General features: G+C 51.5%; 1 protein-coding gene across 1 annotated transcript in view; it reads right to left on the bottom strand.

The window, feature by feature from the left end:
- Positions 1-20367, bottom strand: part of Cds1 (CDP-diacylglycerol synthase 1) — a 62594-nt gene extending 42227 nt beyond the window's left edge. Inside the window, exons 1-2 of the mRNA XM_032916180.1 lie at positions 20002-20367; positions 2433-2560 (exon numbers count right to left, since the gene is read on the bottom strand). Coding sequence (XP_032772071.1) covers positions 2433-2560; positions 20002-20118 — 245 coding nt within the window. The 5' untranslated portion in view covers positions 20119-20367. The remainder of the gene's footprint in view (positions 1-2432; positions 2561-20001) is intronic.
- Positions 20368-21428: the final 1061 nt, after the last annotated feature.

Genomic DNA, 21428 nt, shown 5'->3' with positions numbered 1-21428 from the left:
CACATGCATGCATGCACACACACATGCATACAATCTAAACAGATCTGAGGAGATTTTTAAGGCAACGATGTGTCTGTGAACTTGGTCACACAGCCATTGGGAAGAGGGACATTAAAATCACAACCATGTGCTCAGGAAGATGGCATACCTTTGTTCCCTCAGCTAAGCACAAATTGAAATGATTTATCTAATATGGTTATGAGACTGACAGATTCTTTCCATGTTCAACCACAATTCCAGCCCTACAACCTCCCGTGGTCTTTATTTTCTCAAGGAAAATAATGCTGGGCCAGGTAAGGTCTCAGACGCAGACTTCAAAAGGCAAATTTCTCCTCACTGGCCTTCACCTGCCCTCCCTCCCGTCACCCACTTCCTTCTATCCCTCTTTTGCTGGCCACAGAAATGAGGATCATTTTTTTCTCTGAGGTGGGTCACAGAAACTAAGACTACTCCGATTTTCCTTCAGAGCCGGCTATAAAGCAGTACTCTACTCCACCCCGACTGGAAGGGGGCCAGAAGACCTCCATTTGAGCAAAGTCCTATCCTATCCCAGGAGGAAGGAACGCTGTCCACTGGACAAGAAGACTCTGGATGGACAGATGGACAGACAGACAGGCCGGCAGGCAGGCAGGCTGGGCTGGGTCCCTGGCTCAGCAGTCTACTCTTAGCTCAGACTTTGTCTAGACCCTCACAGTTCTGTCAAGCGGTCTCCTAGACCCCCAAAGAATGAGGTGGGAGGAATGCTGGCAGCCGAAGACAACAGTCCAGGAAGGTGAGCAGGGACTTGTCTACATTCCAGGAGGAAGTGACGCCAACTCCACAGGGACAGAATCCAGCGAGGGACATGCAGCTCGAATGCGTCCCTGCAGCTCTTTGACTCCTTTGTCAACAGTCCACTACGATTGTTTATACAGACCAGCAATGTGAGCTGCTTAACGGAGTCTAACGAGAGGGTCAGTGGGGACACGATCAGTGTGTGGTCAGTCTAGAATTCTGAAGGCCTGCCTCGGGACTCGTGCCTGGAGTGGGAACAGCCCTGTGCCTCAGCCCATTGGCATCTGCTGTCTCCAAGCACATAGTGTCAATGCAGACACCAGTGGGTGCTCTCTATAGAGCTGCCTACTTGCTGGTGAGAAGCCTCCCGCTACACCACACACACACACACACACACACACACACACACACACACACACACACACACTGAGGGATCACAGGAGTCATCTGTGTGAGGGTCAAGTAGGACAGACTGAGCTGAGCTGGAGTCTTCCTTTCTATCTCCACTGGTTGTCGAATGGTTGTCGCCCAGTGCAAGCAGGGAACACTCGGATTACCTTTCCGATCTGACTACACCAGGGGTGTTGGACCTGGGGGAGTAAGAGCCACCATTCCTCGTTCAGTCCAGAAGAACGGCACCAAGCAGAAACAAATCGGAGGGTATCACATACATTTACAGCACTGAATCCTCCCGAGCCCTTTTGTAACTGTGTCTCTCGGATGTGACATCAAATGCATCTCTTTCCGTGGTGTAGTGAAAAGGGAAGCACTGTCCATGCATAACATCTCACATAGTAACCTGGATGGACCTTAACACTTCCTTCACTTTCCTAAGTGTTGTGACTCAAATTACCCAAGCGTTCAGTGCAGGGTAAGATAGAATTAGCTGAAATCTCATACTCATAAACACTTTAAAATGGCACAAATACAAAATGGAGAAACGCCGTGTCTTAGACAGGAATTTTAGACTCAGTTAAAGAAAGATATTCTGGAGGCTGAGCGATGGCTTGGGCAACAAAACCCCTGCTGTGCAGGCAGGAGCACCTAACTTTGGATCCCCAGTGTCCTCGTTGAAGCTCAGCTCAGTGACATACTGCAGAGCAGGGGGCGCCCGTAGGGTGGGGTGGGAGCGCCCCAGCCAAGTCAGCAAGCTACAGGCTCGGCGTGAGATCCTGTCTCAAAAAACAAATAATAATAATTGGAGAGCAGGTCAAGAAAAGCACCTGATGTCAACCTCGCCTGTGTACACACATGAGCACTCCCACAAGAACACGCACATGCACCATATGCACACGAGCACGTATATCCCACCTACCTCCCTGACACACACACACACACACACACACACACACACACACACACACACACCATCAAAGAAAGGTTAGAAGCGACTACTTTTTCCTGGCTTTTAGGGAACACACAATGGTTTTCATTAGGAAGCCCTTGACAGCAGCACATCTAGGAGTCTGGGTGTCTTGCGACCATCAGCCGACCTATCAGGCACTAGTGAGGCACTTCAAATTACCCCTATCACCACCTCCTCCTCCTATGGGTCTCAAATGCACAAAAAACCAAGGGAACGCATGGACAAAGCAGGGTGACCTCAAAGCCTGTTCTTGTGCTGGGTAGCGAGATGGACTTGGCTTCACCCATCCTACCTTGATGACAGTCCAGACAGGGCTTTCTTGAGAATCTCGGGGGTCCTGTCTGAGGACGGTGGGACCTCAGGAACATCGGAATCTCCTCTGGCATCGAGATCTCCATACCTGTCATCAATATCTGTTTCCTAAAATTAAAAAGGAGAACTATTGGCAAAGTATTAATACATTTATTCTGAGAGCAGCCCTGAGATGGCCCCTGTGGTCCTCAGACTCTGACCCTCCTGCCCTCCTGTCACGTGCTGGGTGTTGTGTGTGCAGCCTGACATTCAAAGGCAGAGTAGTCTTTCAAACAGCACATGCTCCACAGTGTGCTCCCTAGTGCTCTGTGTGCCAAAACGAGGTTGCATAATCTAAGACAAAGACGGCACCATCAGCCTAGATCGAATGCCCGAGCGCCGCCACAGTTTCTTGCTAAGCAAGCTTTATTACCTTTGGTAAAATTCCAAAATAAAGGATTACCTTAAACAGAAGACAGAAGAACGGCTCAGGTTACATAAGTCAGATGTTTACTGACAGAACTAGATATTTACTGATTGCTTCTCATCTGGGAGAACAGGGTTATTTCCGTAGATTCTGGTTGGCCATTCAGTCTGGTTTTATCTGACTAACGTCCCAGCATCAGGAGTGTGAGCTCTTTGCTGGGCACAGCAATGCAGACTGTAACATCCATCATTTTTATTAGATCCCAGCAAAGCAGATCAAACAGACACTAGATTTTTCCAACAGATCAACAGTGGTCAAAAGTGTTTTTTTAGCTGTCAAATTTGAGGTATTCAGCACCTAAGCTAACTTTTAAGAGCCCACACATGCAAGGGCTATGGTTATGCTAGAGGCCATGGGAGCCCACAGTTTCTGGGACAAAGGCCATCCAAAAACTTTCAGGATAGGGTGGCCACAGCATCTGTAAGAACAGACATGGAATGAGCTGTTCGACTTTGACACTGGCCTTGACCTCCATAGCCTTCCCTCATTTTCACCCCTCCTCCTTCACCATCCAGGCTCCTGCAACCAGCAACCTCCAGCAAGGAAAGAGACTCACGGGGTGAGGCTCCCAACAGACAAGGACAGAGGTCCTGAGCAGAGGTCAGGTCAGGACGCTCAACCCAAACTCGGCCTTCATTAGCTGCAAAGCGTGGGCTCCAAATCGCATCGCTGCCGTTCACGGCACCTCCCTCTCTAGAGGAGGCGTTTGCTATGATGCCGAGGCCAAGGCAGATTCAAGCAGGTGGTAAGCTACCAGGGTTAAATCGAGTCTGCCCATCCCATAGGTGGCCTTCCAAGTGAAATGCTAGCATTTGGGCCATATTTTCAGACTTCGTAAAGCAAATGTCAAACATGAGTCTACCAAATGCAACTCTTATAAACTAGAAAATTAACTGCATCCCTATGCCAAAATGACAAATGAGACAGACATGATCCCAAAACAGCTTAACAGCAGAATGCTGACTGCTAACGACTGACTGACGTCAACCCCAGGAGTATCTCTGCACCAGCAGCCATCGAGCGGGGTCACATGACTCCTCGGCCAGGAAACAGAGTGATGCTTTTTCTTGACATTCGTTCTAACTTCAGTGATCCAGAGAGGGGGATGGGTGGTAATGCGGAGGGTGACAGAGGAAGTGACTCCCCAAGGAATTGCAAAGACAGGAAAAAGCACAGGGGTGTGGATTGGGAGGTGCCAGGACGCATCTCACCTCTACTCAAACGCTCAGTCTGGCACCAGGCCAATCCCGTGACCCTAAGGGAACGAAGGCTTGAGTTTCCACTTGGGAAAAAAACCACTGGGCCGGGATTCAAATCATTCTCTTCAAATCAGCAACATTTTTGCAAAGCACATCCAAGTCCAGTCAGCAGTGACAGGGTTATGCTCAGGCCTCCCCTCCTGTGCTGCCTAGTTCTGTCAACTTGATCCAAGTCAGAATAACCTGGGAAGGGTTTAAATGAGGTGTTACCTAGATCAGACTTGCCTATGGGTCTGTCTGTGGGGGCCTGTCCCGAGTGTTGATGCTGGAAGACCCAGACCACTGCAGGCAGCACCACTCCCTGGGTATATCCTTGTGATGGTCTAAATGAGAATTCCCCCATAGGCTCATGTGTTTTCACGCTTGGTCCCCAGTCGGTGGAACTGTTTGGGAAGGATTGAGAGGTGTGGCCTTGTTTAAGGAGGTGTGCCACTGGAGGTAAGCTTTGAGGTTTCAGAAGCCCATGCCAGGCTCGGTCAATCTCTTTGCCTGCTACCTGTGGATGTCAAGTTTTTAGCTACTGCTCCAGTGCCGGCTGCCATGCTCCCCGCCATGATGCTCGTGAACTGACCTCTGAAGCTGTAAGCAAGCCCCAGTTAAATGCTTCTTTTTCTACGTTGCCTTGGGCACCCTCTTTCATCACAGTAACTAAGGCAGCCCTGCATGGCTGGTCTCACGGTGAAGAAACCTGGCTACCAAGCAAGCGGTCAGCACAGCACGGTACATTTGCTTCCCCCTGCTCTCAACTGTGTGTGAGGTGCGCTGAGGTGCGGTGCAGCCAGCTGTCTGGGACTCCCGCCCTGGTGACCTGCCTGCCACTGATGGACTGAGACGTCCAACCTAAAGTAAACTCTTTCTTTTGGCAACACTGCTTGTTCTAGATTTTTTTTTTTTTTCACAGCAACGGAAATGAAACCAGAGCCCTTCCGTGGCCACCCTCTACGCTGCCTTTCTTAGTCACAGTCCTTGAGTTCTGAGTTTTACCTTACATCCGCTAGAGAAGCACAATCTAAAATTTAAGACTTAATCTCGTAATAACTAAAGAATAAAAGGCAATCCCCAAACACAGCATGCTACAACACCGTTCGTCAAATGTCAAACTGAATTCCTGGTATGGACCCTCTGTTACAAAGATGGTGGGCCTGAGAGGACATCAGGGGACAGATGAAGGAGCCACCCACCTGGGCCGAGCAAGCCTGAGCTCAATGCCTAGGACCAGCAGTGAAAGGGACACCTGCGTCCTGACTCACATGTGTGATGTGGCATGTGTACACATGTGTGCATGCACACACAAGTAACAGAAGTAAACTACATTAAAGCTGGGCCTCCGTCTTATGGGCCTTTCCCTTGGCCCATGTACTGAGCCTACATGGAGCCCGCCTTCCAGAGTCCCTTCCATCACCATCACCATCACCATCACCATCAGCACTTCCTGCATCACCCTCTCCCTGTGCCTCAGCCTCCTGTCCGCCCACAAGAGCCTGCTGTGCACACTGGAGCCAAGACAACTTTACAAAGCCACACATCTGATAGTACCACTTCCCTGCCAAAACGCATCAGGACGGAGGCAAACCACTGTGCTGTTTAGGCCGTTTCCACACGGGGACCCTGATCCTGTGGGCCTCCTGCTTGACATCCCACTTTTCACAAGTGTCCTCCTATTCCCGGCATGCGGAGGCTCATTCTCTGTGTGAGGTATAAAGTTACGCTCCCCTCTTGCCCGGTCTCCTGTTTCCAACCTCCCTGCCCCATTCCTTGAGCCTGGCTCCCGCAGGGCCACTTCTTTAGAACCTTCTTCTCTGACTCCCAGCTCCAGGATAGCCACACATCAACTATGCTTCCAGAATTCTCTTTAGTAGTGAGGCCCTTTGCCAGTCTGTATTTGTTACTCATCCTCATCCTTTGTGGAGAGAAAATGGTGACCACAGGCACCACTCCTGACTCCAAGGAGCTGACTCTGAGCAACACGTGCTGAACGAACCCGGGTCCGCCAGCCCAGCTACAGCCTTACACTGAATATGACCTCACCTGCACTCGCTATAGGTGATCAGTCCGCCAGCCCAGCACAGCCTTACACTGAACATGACCTCACCTGCACCGCTATAGGTGATCAGTCCGCAGCCCAGCACAGCCTTACACTGAACATGACCTCACCTGCACTCGCTATAGGTGATCAGTCCGCCAGCCCAGCACAGCCTTACACTGAACATGACCTCACCTGCACTCGCTATAGGTGATCAGTCCGCCAGCCCAGCACAGCCTTACACTGAACATGACCTCACCTGCACTCGCTATAGGTGATCAGTCCGCCAGCCCAGCACAGCCTTACACTGAACATGACCTCACCTGCACTCGCTATAGGTGATCAGTCCGCCAGCCCAGCACAGCCTTACACTGAATATGACCTCACCTGCACTCGCTATAGGTGATCAGTCCGCCAGCCCAGCACAGCCTTACACTGAATATGACCTCACCTGCACTCGCTATAGGTGATCAGTCCGCCAGCCCAGCTACAGCTTTACACTGAGTATGACCTCACCTGCACTCGCTATAGGTGATCAGTCCGCCAGCCCAGCTACAGCCTTACACTGAACATGACCTCACCTGCACTCGCTATAGGTGATCAGTCCGCCAGCCCAGCACAGCCTTACACTGAACATGATCTCACCTGCACTCGCTATAGGTGATCAGTCCGCCAGCCCAGCACAGCCTTACACTGAATATGACCTCACCTGCACTCGCTATAGGTGATCAGTCCGCCAGCCCAGCACAGCCTTACACTGAATATGACCTCACACTGAGTATGACCTCACCAGAGTATGACCTCACCTGCACTCGCTATAGGTGATCAGTCCGCCAGCCCAGCTACAGCCTTACACTGAATATGACCTCACCTGCACTCGCTATAGGTGATCAGTCCGCCAGTCCAGCTACAGCCTTACACTGAACATGACCTCACCTGCACTCGCTATAGGTGATCAGTCCGCCAGCCCAGCACAGCCTTACACTGAACATGACCTCACCTGCACTCGCTATAGGTGATCAGTCCGCCAGCCCAGCACAGCCTTACACTGAACATGACCTCACCTGCACTCACTATAGGTGATCAGTCCGCCAGCCCAGCTACAGCCTTACACTGAACATGACCTCACCTGCACTCACTATAGGTGATCAGTCCGCCAGCCCAGCACAGCCTTACACTGAACATGACCTCACCTGCACTCGCTATAGGTGATCAGTCCGCCAGCCCAGCTACAGTCTTACACTGAACATGACCTCACCTGCCCTCGCTATAGGTGATCAGTCCGCCAGCTCAGCTACAGCCTTACACTGAACATGACCTCACCTGCACTCGCTATAGGTGATCTCCTGTAAGTCACCTGGGTGGGACCTACGTTCTACCGAGGTGAAATGAGGACTTGAGTAGGGGATGCTATTCTCACCCAAACCAAAAAGCTCAAATAAAATGTTGCATAGACAGGTGTGGTGGCACACACCTTTAGTCCTAGCACGTTTGAGGCAGAGACAGAGTCACACTGAGTCTAGTCTACATAGTGAGTTCCAGACAACCAGGGCTATTTAGAGAGACATGGTCCCCACTCCCCATTCCCCACAAAACAAAACAAAACAAAACAAAACAAAACGTCTGCTAATAAAGTCTGAAAGCTGCAGCAGAGCTCCCGGCTCACCATCAAGTCTGCCTCCGACAGTGAGGCTGATGCTGGAGTGCCGGAGCAACAGGCTTCCCAGAGAGGACGAGAAGGGCCGGGGCGACTAAAGAGCAAAGCTAAGGGTCAGGCACTGCTTGTGTGCAGGGGCTCTCACAAAGCAGGACCATGCGGCTGTGAAACAAGACGGGATCTCACCAGAACAAAGTCCAGCAGGAACTCCACACATATGTACTCAACTGAGTCTCATCAACTTTGCAGAGAGGATGCAATAGGAAGGGCTGAAATAACTACAAAACGAAGTCCATAAACCCTCCAATCTCACTCGGATTAGGTCCCGGAGACTTCCTTAAATATGGTAACAAAAGCATGCCCCATAAAAGGAAAAGAAAACAAACCTTATTATTTTTGAATGATGCTAAGAGAATGAAAAGACACACCAAAGACTAGGAGAAGGCATCTGACAGTCACACAGCTGGTGATAGCCTGACAGCTACAACAGGAAAGAGAATCTGTCAATCACACAGCTGATGACAACCTGACAGCCACAACAGGAAAGAGAATCTGTCAATCACACAGCTGGTAACAACCTGACAGCTACAACAGGAAAGAGACTCTGTCAATCACACAGCTGGTGACAGCCTGACAGCTACAACAGGAAAGAGAATCTGTCAATCACACAGCTGGTAACAACCTGACAGCCACAACAGGAAAGAGACTCTGTCAATCACACAGCTGGTGACAGCCTGACAGCTACAACAGGAAAGAGACTCTGTCAATCACACAGCTGGTGACAGCCTGACAGCTACAATAGGAAAGAGAATCTGTCAATCACACAGCTGGTAACAACCTGACAGCCACAACAGGAAAGAGAATCTGTCAATCACACAGCTGGTGACAACCTGACAGCCACAACAGGAAAGAGAATCTGTCAATCACACAGCTGGTAACAACCTGACAGCCACAACAGGAAAGAGAATCTGTCAATCACACAGCTGGTGACAGCCTGACAGCTACAACAGGAAAGAGACTCTGTCAATCACACAGCTGGTGACAGCCTGACAGCTACAACAGGAAAGAGAATCTGTCAATCACACAGCTGGTGACAACCTGACAGTTACAACAGAAAGGAGAATCTGTCAATCACATAGCTGGTGACAACCTGACAGTTACAACAGGAAAGAGAATCTGTCAATCACACAGCTGGTGACAGCCTGACAGCTACAACAGGAAAGAGAATCTGTCAATCACACAGCTGGCGATGGCCTGAGTGCTAGAATACACAAAAAAACTCTCAAAGTTCACAGGAACACAGTCAACGATTACAAGCCATGAGCAAATATTTTAGCCGACACTCTCCACCAACAACAGAACACAGATGGCAAGCAAGCACAAGATGCTCCACATTATAACTCATTACAGAGACCAAAACCAAAGCCTGCAAGTGATGCAGGCATGGGGCACAGCGAGCAAGTGGCAGCAGCTGAGCGGGAGCACAGTGAGTCTGAGGCCAGCCTGGGCAACAATCTGGTCATCTCATTCTTGGCATTTCCTCGGGGAAGAGGAAAGCATGCATCCTACTGTGTGTGGCTGTACATGTAAACTCATTGTAGTTGTATCTGAGTACAGTCAAACCAGAGAAAACCAAAAACCCAATGTGGAAACAGGCAGATGATGTTACTCCACACGGAGAAGTGCGCCCATGCTCACTCCTGCTTGCTCTCTCTCCCTCTGCGAACTACTGCTACCTAGGATGTATGGGTGTATCTTTAAAAGAACTGTATTAAATAGAAAGGTCTGGAAGCCAGCTGTGATGACGCCCGCTAACCCTAGGAGGAGCATGAGTTCAAGGTCATCCTACCCACTAAGCAAACTGGAGGCCAGCCTGGGCGACATAAGTTCCTGTCTAAAACACTTAGACAAGGAAAAAGGGCCAGACAAATGTACATATAATATGCATATGAGTGCATGCCTGCATGACACTCCACTTACATATAATATGCATGAGTGCATGCCTGCATGACACTCCACTTACATATAATATGCATATGAGTGCATGCCTGCATGACACTCCACTTACATATAATATGCATATGAGTGCATGCCTGCATAGCACATAGCACTTTACTTACATATAATAAAGCATATGAGTACATGCCTACACGGCATCCACTCATATATAATATGCATGAGTACATGCCTACATGGCATCCACTTACATATAATATGCATGTGAGTACATGCCTGCACGACACTGCACTTGTAAAATCCCAGGTAACATAAACCTGACTTACAGTATTAGAAAGCATACCAGTGAGCATGGAGGGGTGGGCAGGGAATAGCAAATGGGTATGGGAGGTGGGGGAAGGAGCTTCCAGGAGTAGAAGACAATGCTTGTTGTTTTAAATTGTGGTGCTAGTCACACAGGAAAAAAATGTCAAAACTCATCAAACTGTGCCTGCTATGGATTCCCCCCACCAGGTCATCCCTGTTGCCACTCAATGTGACAGCACTGAGACAGACACCACATAGGTGCAGAACTAGTGTCCTCACAGGATGGGACACTGTTCCTGCCATCTTCTGCCCTTCTGCCCTCTCTCCACATAAAAGTCTGCAGTGCCTTCTGAGAGTAGGAAAACGACACCGTCACTAGGAATCAAGAGGCCAGAGCCCTCCAGGACTGTAAGAAATAAATCCCTGTTATCCAAGCCGACCAGTTCTGGGACGTGTGTTATAGCAGCTTAAGCCAACACCACCACTTTGCGCTCAATTTCAGTGACTATCGCTGGAGAATGAGGAGAGACCCACAGAGGGCCGAGGCTCTTCCTGACAGCAAACACTGAGACATCAGAACAAGGGCAGGGAGCAGGGAGGAAGGATATGGTCCAGTCTACATCCCACAGCACTCAGCAGCTTCCAATGACACTCGGGTTAATCTCTCATCCATCTGCCCTGAACCCTGTGAGACATTATGGTACAACACGAGGGGGAAATACAGTCATGGCAGCAGCCAAGCAACCGGCCTTGAGATGGAGAGGCCGTCCTGGACTGTCCATCGGCTGCAAAGGAGAGTGGATGGAGTGGGTCTGAGGAGACACAAGAGCGGCAACAGTGAGTACTGAGACTGGTTCTGAGAAAGGAGGGAGGGGCCACAAGCCATCAGACGCAGAAAGACTGGGGAGCAAGAAAGGGCAAGGATTCTCCTTAAAAAGCTTCTAGAAGAAACTTAGTCCTGCTGATACCTGAGTTCCATCCCTGAGGCTCACTCAGACAGCTGATTACAAAACCGTAAGACAGTAAGTCTCTGTTGTTTGAAGCCCCTGTGTGAGGTGATACGATACAGAAGTTATCAGAAATGAAATTCCAGAAAGCAGCCGCAGCCGGTCCATGCAACCTACCGCAGCCAGAGTTTCCATGACTCCATTCTCGGCCTCCCCACCTGCCAGGGTGACACCCAGCCGTGGCTCTGCCTATACCTGAGGACTCAGGGTATGCCAAGGGGCTGGTGACAGCCATCTCTGTGACTACCAGCCTCTGGGTGGCCACACCACTGTTCCTGCCATCTTCTGCCCTTTAAAATGCCACGGGCAGTACCCGAATCCCACCTTCTCTCGGGCTCAGCTCTAATATGTCCCTGCAGTCTGGGCACACTGTGACCTTCCCCTGGGAGACATCAGTCTCAAAGCTACACAGTGCCTAATGGTGTCATTTATGTACGTCTTAAATCCAAATTAGAACTGAAGATCCCTGAAGGGCTAACGGAACGGGATGATAGAGAAACTCTGATGGGCTTCATTCAGACGCCACTTAGGATTACGGCAGTGAACGTGCTCTTTACCTGAGATCTTTGTCAGAGACTCTACTGATTTCTCAGCACTTAACCCATCGGAAAATAAAAACCAGCAGATCAGCTGAGAAGAACTTGTCCTACTCCAGCACCTCCTGCAGGGTGAGAACCCGCTAGCATCCGGACTTGGGGGAGGAGAGTTCTGGGAAAAAGCGTTGAGGACAGTGAGAAAATTAGAGTATGGATTAGGTGTGTTTTGAAGATGGGTCTGCGCTGGCCACACTAGCCCTGCACCCCTGGGCTGACCACTCTAGCCCTGCACCCCTGGGCTGACCACACTAGCCCTGCACCCCTGGGCTGACCACACTAGCCCTGCACCCCTGGGCTGACCACTCTAGCCCTGCACCCCTGGGCTGACCACACTAGCCCTGCACCCCTGGGCTGACCACACTAGCCCTGCACCCCTGGGCTCACCACACTAGCCCTGCACCCCTGGGCTGACCACACTAGCCCTGCACCCCTGGGCCGACCACACTAGCCCTGCACCCCTGGGCTGACCACACTAGCCCTGCACCCCTGGGCTGACCACACTAGCCCTGCACCCCTGGGCTGACCACACTAGCCCTGCACCCCTGGGCTGACCACACTAGCCCTGCACCCCTGGGCTGAACACACTACCTCTGCACCCCTGTGCTGACTGCACCCCTGGGCCGCCCACACAAGCCCTGCACCCCTGGGCCGACCACACCAGCCCTACACCCCTGGGGGCCGACCACACTAGCCCTGCACCCCTGGGCCGACCACACTTGCCCTGCACCCCTGGGCCGACCACACTAGCCCTGCACCCCTGGGCCCACCACACTAGCCCTGCACCCCTGGGCTCACCACACTTGCCCTGCACCCCTGGGCTCACCACACTTGCCCTGCACCCCTGGGCTCACCACACTAGCCCTGCACCCCTGGGCTGGCCACACTAGCCCTGCACCCCTGGGCTGACCACACTAGCCCTGCACCCCTGGGCTGACCACACTAGCCCTGCACCCCTGGGCTCACCACACTTGCCCTGCACCCCTGGGCTCACCACACTTGCCCTGCAACCAGGGGCTCAGTGATCCTCTCATTTCAACTTCCCAACTAGCTGAAGTGTGAGTGTCTACCACTGTGACCAGCTATGTGAGACTTGCTCATTGTTGAACTTGTACTGGTATTGTAGCTATGTAGGACAATGTCTTTGGGAGATGCATGCTTTGATAGGCATCGATCCCAGCACTCAGCAGGCAAAGGCAGGAGGATCAGCGTTCAGCGTCATTCTTGTTACACGGCAAGGTCAAAGCCAGTGTGGTCTACACATGCCAGTGTCAAAAGAACAGAAAGCAGTGTGGCTCTGCTCCCAGGGAGTGCCAGCAATGTCTGCGTTTACTTTCAAGCCGTTTGCCTGCAACTTGAATACCCACATGATCGGGCAAATTAAACTTAGCAAAACATTTGTTATTATTTAAAAATAAGGGCTGGATATTGATGATGCTCAATACTAAACAGCACACTGTTTGAGGATGCAACATATGTGTTAAATCCATCAGGAGGAGAAAACAAACCGTCACCCAGATAAGTAGTCGCAGGGTGTCAGGTAACAATCCTGTACTGATACAGTTCAGTCCTGCAGACAGGAGTCCTACAGGCAGAATCCAGGGGGGCAACATATGCACCAGGCAGCCCATGCACTTGACCCCACACACACCTGACCCCCACACACACCTGACCCCCACACACACCTGACCCCCACACACACCTGACCCCCATCTGACCCCCACACACCTGACCCCACACACCCCTGACCCCACACACACCTGACCCCACACACACCTAACCCAACACACACATGACCCCACACACACCTGACCCCACACACACACCTGACCCACACACACACCTGACCCCACATGCACCTGACCCCACATGCACTGGGCTCTACGTGCACACCATCCCACACAGCTGCTAAAAGGCTCCACCTGACAGTAAGTGGGTGGAAGAAAATAAAAACCACAACCAGGAAAGAGCCCGAGGTCTAATCTTGTTCCTCATCTGGGTTTCTACATCTTGATGTGAAATGTCTGTGAAGTCCAGGATGAGCTTCATAAATGTTTACTCTTCCACAGCACCACCATGTATCTGAAATGACCCACTTGGGACAGGAGGATAGCAAGGCAGACAGCCCTCCTCTTAATGCCAATGTGCTTGGTGCCCCTGGGCCAGGTGGATCACGGGAGATGGGCTTCAACATTCTATATCCAGCGCTCAGCCAAGAGTCCTGTCACACAGAGGAACTGCTGCCACAGCCAAGAAGCAACCCTCAGGGTCACAAACATTTAGGATAAGTAAGATCCTCCCAGAGGATTGGACTCTTCCGTTCTGTGTGCGTCAGTGTTCTGTTTAGAGCAAAGTTTAAAATCTTGTTCTGACAAACTCTTAGGCAGATATAACAGTTACTACAACAATAACTTTGATCCCTGGTCCTCTTGGAGCCCAGGACACACCATGCGGAGCTCTGTCTGTAGGAGACCAGAGGTATGGACAGACGCAGAAGTCCTTGAGCTGGTTACTCTGCGAATGCAGCGCATGGAGGTGGCTCTGGAAAGCTGGCCTGTCACCCAAGGCATTTCTGTGTATTAAGGAAACTGCATTTAAAGGCACCAGCCCCATAAAGGGGAGGCTCCCAGCAACTTTCCTACCAGGGATTGTACAACAAGCACCCCTTGCTCACCGTAGACGTCAGCAGCATCTGTGCTGAGCCTTGCTTAGAGAGGCACCACACATCTTCCCAAGACCCAAGACCAGATCGAGCCTCAGGAAACGCATGAAGGTCCTGAATGATCTGTTTCCTTGTGCTGAATTAAAATATGTTTTTAAACAGTATACTCAGATACAGAATAGTTATGGGAACATAGACAACAGCCGACCCATGTTTTTAGCCGAGTCATTTATGAATATATAAATCTCTTGTTTTGCAAAAATGAATATATATGTTAATATATAAACACAAAGAGTAAACATACTCTATTATTGTATACTAGCGTTATAATACCTCTACGTGATCATTTTCCGAAGGACTGGTTTAAATTGTCCCTCTTCTAGCCAGGATGACTATTCTCTAGAAAGTCACCAAAGGGGCCAACATGGAGAGAAAGAGGAGAGCCCTGGGGTGTATCCTCTAGAGACAAGAAGGGTGACTCTGTGAAGATGAGGGCCTGGGTCATACTTAACAAGGGTGCCCCGTAGATGTCGCCGTAATGAAACAGGAAGAGTCTATGATACCCAGCCTGCTGCTGGCACTGTCACTATAACTGTCAACATAAAGCGAGATTCTTGTCAATGATCGCTGACCGTAGTAAGCTCTCTTGCTCCAGAGCCGAGAGCAACACCAAGGAGTGAAGGAGAATGACCAGGAGGAAAAGGAAGCAGAGACACTGGGTTCAACTGAAGAGCCACCTCTCTCCACTTCCTAGAAAAGCAACTTGGTGAGAACCAATGAAAAGAAGTCTGCACTGCAGGGGCCATCTCCCCAGCCCCCCACCCCCACCCCCATGAATCCACAGCATGACTATCCAAAAAAGAAAAAAAAAAAAGACTTCTAAAGTGTAAAAAACATTTTAAAATAAATCAAATGTCCCACCCACCTTCCCCTGGTACACTTAGGACTTAGGACGTGCACCATTGACTGCTGCCATCAGAAAGGGGAAGAGAGGGATAACTGGTTAAAGACAGCTGATGATATTCTACAGGAGACCCAAAATGTAAGCCTTCATGCCTAACACCAAGCCGTTCTTTAGAAACCCCAAAGATGGAAAGAGGCTTTCGAAAGCCCAGCCCTCCCGTCCCACAGTCCGCCCTCCCGTCTACAGGTCTGTAGCTTCTGAAGCGCCTTTAGTGGCAGAGATTACTCTTCCTGAACATGCTTGCTCAGGACGGCCCTGCTCCTTCCAGGCCCAGAGAGGGGACGTGTGAATGTCACATCGGCTGCTCCACAGGAAGCACTGATGTCCAGTTCCCTCCGTGGGCCGATGCTGAACTTCAAAATCCTTTCTGGCTGCCTCCGCGATCCCGCACAGTTAGCTGTGGGAGTTTCCCACCCTAACCACGCCTCCCCCAGTTCTCATTCTGCCACACCTGCTTTCCCACTGTGAGGCACCTTCTGCTCTTCCCTCAGAACACACCTTGTGAGCGTGGAACAGACTGGGAGGGACTCTGTGAACTAAAGTCCTCTCACAAACACCGACAGCCTCCCTCCTACGGCTAACTTAAGAGCTGTGTGGATTCGGCATGGGAACGCTGTGGCCAGCAAATCCTCAGCCTTAGAGGTGACACTACCAGTGCGTTTGGCTTAAGCACACTTGTTACTAAGATCCATCAGGGCTGGCCGGTTCTCCCTCCCTGTTTGAGTGAGAAAGTGAAGGGCCCAAGGCAAACACGTGGGTTGCCAGTCTTCTGCTGCCTCTACTTCTGCTCTGTGTTTCCTTCAAGAGACTTCCTTCCTTCCTTCCTTCCTTCCTTCCTTCCTTCCTTTCCTGGTGTCTATGCAATCATTCCATCTGTGCTCGCTACGCGCTCTGCTAGTGCTTAGGGCTACCCACCGAGTTTCTTAGGGCGGGCACCTCATCTCTCCCTGACTTTTTCCAAGAACACAACCCCCACCCCCATCCACTGAGAAAGGAAAGGACTTCTTCCTTCATCCTCTATGAAAAATAAATGCATACAATACATTTTGGTCATGCCCTCCCCCAGGTCTTCCCCACCTCCCTACCCTCCCAGCTTCTCCCCCCACCCCCTCAGCCTTTCTCTGCCTTGCCCGGGGTATGACTGAGATACCCAATGACACTATATTGGAGAAAGCTGACGTTCTCTTTGCAAGCAGGTCTCAGGTGCAGACGATTTCTTGAGGGAGAGGCAGTGCCCACTTCACCCTGGGTGCTGGGGACCTCTGGCCTGAGCTGTGCAGGCTCTGACATGCTGCCTCTGTCTCTAATGGGTCCTTAGATCAGTCCTGTGGTAACTCCGCTATCACCTCTCACGTTTGTGCACCTCCTCCTCTGCATGCCTGCCTGGGCCCTGAGGAGAAGGTCCTCCCGTCCAAACGCCCATCCCAGCAGCAGCTACCACTTGTGTTCCTCACCCTGTCGCAGTAGAAAGCCTGGTGTCCACTAAGCTCTTGTGAGCGCCTCGGCTGTACCTGTACCGCTGATGGCACTTTCTAAGCAACCGCTCCTCTCAGCGCCCAGGAAACCACCCCCCCACCCCCCACCCCCCACCCCCGTGACTTGGCTACTCCTTACATCCCTAGCTCTTTTCTAACATGGACACCTTTTCATAAGTCTCACCACGGGCACCCTGGTCAGGCGTGCCACCAATCCGGCTCGCTCCAGCATGGGACACCATCTCCCCTAGACTGACTAGTAACCCCATCAATTCCCCCCAGAGGGCTCCACAACACCCTCCTCAGGGTTGCCCCTTCCAGTAGTTTCCAAACCACGGCTCTTGGGCTACGTATAGGCTAACGCTGCTGCAGAACTTTGCAGGGGCGAGCTTGGTGTGAGCACACGAACACACACACAGACACAGACAGACAGACAGACAGACACACACACACACACACACACACACACACACAGACACGTTATTGTCAGCACAGGAGTAAGGTGGGTTCCAGGTCAGCCGGGACTCCACAGGAAACGCTACTCCAAAGAAAACCAATAACCAAAACAACAACACAGCCATGTCCCGTAGCTTCCCAGAGTCCATTAATAAAGAGGAACACCAAAGGCCACAAGGTTCTCAAATGTTCAACCTCGCCTCCCAACCAAGCAGTTTATGGCCTGGGATTTCTAATTTCTGTGCTCTGTCTCTAGAAGGCTGAGTCGGGAGGCACGTCTGTATGCCTTCTGACTAGAACACTCTGCCCTAACCAGTCCTAAACCCTGTCCACTTGACTGACTCCCCCAGGCAGTTCAACACTCATGTCCTCCTTAGAGCTCCCCCACCCCACCCAGCTCCAGTCTTCACATCCAGTCAGGCCCTCCCTGCTAACAAGGCCTTCACAGCTGTCTACTCAATGCAGCCCATACATGGCTCCCAGGTGGTAGTGGGTTGAGGTGGGCCCTTGTCCTCTGACAAGTACTACTCCAGGGTTTCAAGTCCTAGAACACTCCCCCTGCAGGTAAGAAGTACTTTTTCACATGCTAATTCTGTGGCGTACATTGAGCCCTGTCTGGGCATCAGTCTGGGGTCCTGAACAGCAGAAATGGCACATTAGCCAGACCGTTAGTTATAAAGGCTACAGAATGTCAAGGCATAGGAGTGTGGAGTAAGGGGTGTGGGATACTCCTTTACTTCCTGCATTAATTTCTAAAGGTGTTTAAAAAAAAAAAAAACCTGGCCCTTTAATATAACGACACTTAAAGAGTTTCAATGGACCAAATATTAACCAGCCTCCAACGGGGCGGCTGACTTAAAAATAGCCCTTGACCTGGAAATATAGGTGTGTTCAAATACACACCCTGATAAGAAAGGACACAGGGAGGATGCAGTTCAACGTCTGAAAGCTCTGAAAGTCAAGGGCTCCTTGAGGCGGGACTCCAGAGCGACAGGGATATTTCATCACAGTTTGAACACGCTCACCCTCCCCTAAGAAACGTTGACAAAATCGGTTGCAGACGGACACAGTGCATCTGGGAAGGCCACATCCACCGAGATGTGTATCAATCCACAGCCAGCAGCAGCAGCATTTATAAATAAACAAACAAGCCGGTGGGGTAAGCAAGTCACCAAGGGATCAGCCTAATGAGTCAAGACACCACAGAAGCCGTTCCTATTTTAAATACATCCTGGCGCTTAAAAATAAAACAGTACACTCGGAGGCTAGTTTATGCGCCGTTTCCCCATTCCCTGTTTCCCTGTTTTGTCTTAATAAAGGCTTGTTAGGCTTCCTCCAGTTAAGGAAGTCGACATGAGGAGGCTGGTATTTCCTTGATTCTAAAGGATACCAGTGCTAAACAAAATCCCAACCTAATTAATTCTATTTTGGGTCTGGTTTCCAAGGCACTTTTCATGGAGCTGCTCTCAGCCCATAGCTTCCCGTGTTTCAGCCTTCCACAGCTGGAGAGTGGATTCTGTGTCACTCCTCCTCGGCACAAATGCTTCCCAGACTCTCGTCTTAACTTCCTATCCATTGGTAGGAAAAGAAGCGGTGGTCCTGAAGTCACGTATTTATCGCTAACCGTGTGGTTGAGGCACAGATTTGCAACTCAAGCTCCATCAAGTTCATCAGTATAAGTTTTGGGAGAGCTTCCCCTCAAGCACACGGCCAGAGAGTGTCAGGATAGCACAAAGCAAAAGACAGAAAATAGAGAAGTTAGGTTCCACTACCAAAAGGCAGAGAACTTGACCTTGGGTCATGTCAAGTCCATTTGGGTTGTCTGTCTTCTTTTGTTTGTTCGAGACCTGGGCCAACCTTGGGCTTACTACAAAACTGAAAATAATCTCGCCTCCACCTACCCCCAGTGCTGGGATGACGGTAGATACCACCACGAAATCCTCCAAAACCAAAACAAGCAAACAAAAAATTCCAAGAATGATTCATAAGTTTTGAGTTTCTCAAGCGAAGTGGAATCCTGTAAACAAACTTTTATAGCAAATCTACTCTCTGGCCCAATTTCACAATCAACCTAGCTCATGAGACCATAAAACCTTTTTTTCTCCAAAGTTCTTATTGGCACGGGTGTATCAGGAAACACATCTAAACTCTGGACTCTTTCTAGCTTCAACGATAATAGTTATTGTACACATCTGCATATTTTAAAATAGGAGGCAAAGTTCATCTGTTTTAAAGCACGGGGGTGGGGGCTAAAATGCCGGAATTAATCTGTTCGGTTAAATGAAATCCACCGGTGGGACAACTGCCTCGTCTGCGGTGCGCTTACACGTTCCCCATATAGGACAGCCTCAACCCTCGGAAATCTATCAGCCGGAAAAAAAGAACAGAGAAACGAAAGCGCAGCTTGGAGGAGCTCCAGAAGCCTGTCTGCGCCAGGCTCCAATGACAGGCTAGGACCCAAGGTGCCCGTCTTAAGTTTACTCCCAACTTTGTCGCCTTCCGAGGAAAGGCGAGAGTGGTGGCAGCCACTAGACGGCCAGAGCGCCTGCGGGGACGGGTTCCATCCTGACCCCTGAGCGAAAGGGTCCGGGAAAGAAGCTAGAGTGCAGTCCGGTTCCGGAGCGACTACCCCGGCCGCGCACGCCCCAGGGCGGGGGGAGACACGCAGGACCCCCGCGACACGCCCGCTCCAGGGGCGCGGCCCGGCCCCGCCGCACTCACTCACTTTGTCGCTGGTGCTCTCGGTTTCGTGGTCGCCGCCGGCCGCCTCTCCCTCGCGGGGTGGCGGCGTCCCCGCTCCCCCGGGGCCAGGGCAGCCCCCGCGGTGCCGCAGCTCCAGCATGTCCCGCTCTCGCGTCGCTGGGCTGGCGTCGTCTAGCGCCCCGCCACCGCGGAGCCGCGCCGGGTCACCCCCAGAACGGCATCAACGAGCGAGCGCTCGAGGCCGCCGGCAGGGGGTGCGGACCGGCGCGGGCGGGGACGCGGCGCCGTTGCCAGGTGCGCGGTTCGACGCACTGGCCCCAGGGGGCGGAGGAGCAGCCGGGCCCTCCCTCCCTCGCGCCTCGCGACCGCGCCACCCCCGCCCGCCCGCCCCACCTCCCCGCGGCCGAGCTCCCGCAGCACGGTCACGCGCCGCAGGGCCCCGCCCCGCCCTCCCCTCCGCGCTGCACTGCGGTGCCCGAGGCCCCGCCCCTGGTGATGACGTCAACGGCAAGGCCCCGCCCCGGCTCGCTGCGCAGGTGGGGGCTCGGAAAGGTGCGCGCCGGGCAGAGGGTGTGGGACCAGCAAAGGGCTGGAGGACTCACGGGGCGAGCCCGGGTGCCGCCCGGAAGTTCTCCTTGGCGCAGGGATGTCAGGCGGAGTTCAACCGACTCCTCCAAGGGACTCAGCCCAGCTTGACACGCCGTAGCGTGGCGGAGCGTCGCAGGCGTCCCCAAGCAGAAACTTGCTGGGCAGGACAGACCCGTTGGCTCCGCGTTCCAGCCAGTGCTTAGCCTCCCTGGTGCCTGGGGAGGATGAGTTGGCCAACAGTTTCAATCTCATATCCAGGTTCTGTCCTGGGGAAACTCGGGGTTTTTTGAATTTCACACATTGTTCTATCGTAGGGTTCAGAGAGAGCCTTTGATGACCCTAGAGCGCTGCTGCTGACCACGGCTCTGAAAGACAAGGACCTTGGGACGCTAAAGGTGGAACAGGGCAACACATGATCCGTGTTAATTCTGTTAAGTCTAATCCTGTTAGCAGGTGCTTAGTTTTCTTCACAGATATTTGTGAGCTGGTCCTTAAAGGTCCTTAAAGACACGCACGTAATTCACACAAGCCAGACAGGGGAGCACCTTTATTGTAATTAGTCAATAACTTATCAGGTCATTACTAAAAACAAGTGGTTGTTTTTAAATCCTAATGACTAACAAGCAAAAACAAACGTCAGAGCAGGATGCAATGAAAAACAGCAGATCCGGGTAGAGACACTTGCAGCCAAGCCTGATGACCTGAGTTCAATCCCTAGGCCCTACATACATGATGGATGTAGAGAACTGCCTCCAGAAAGCTGTGCATTCTTATCCGCGTGCTTACACCCACACATATAAATAGGTAGGTATCATTTAAAACTAATGGAAGATATGAGATGGGCGTGGTGGGGTTTTTCCA

This window comes from Rattus rattus, chromosome 11 (genome assembly GCF_011064425.1).
Source record: "Rattus rattus isolate New Zealand chromosome 11, Rrattus_CSIRO_v1, whole genome shotgun sequence".
Classification (NCBI taxonomy): domain Eukaryota; kingdom Metazoa; phylum Chordata; class Mammalia; order Rodentia; family Muridae; genus Rattus; species Rattus rattus.
The sequence above is the reverse complement of the archived record's forward strand: the minus strand, read 5'-3'. Positions and strand labels throughout refer to the sequence as shown.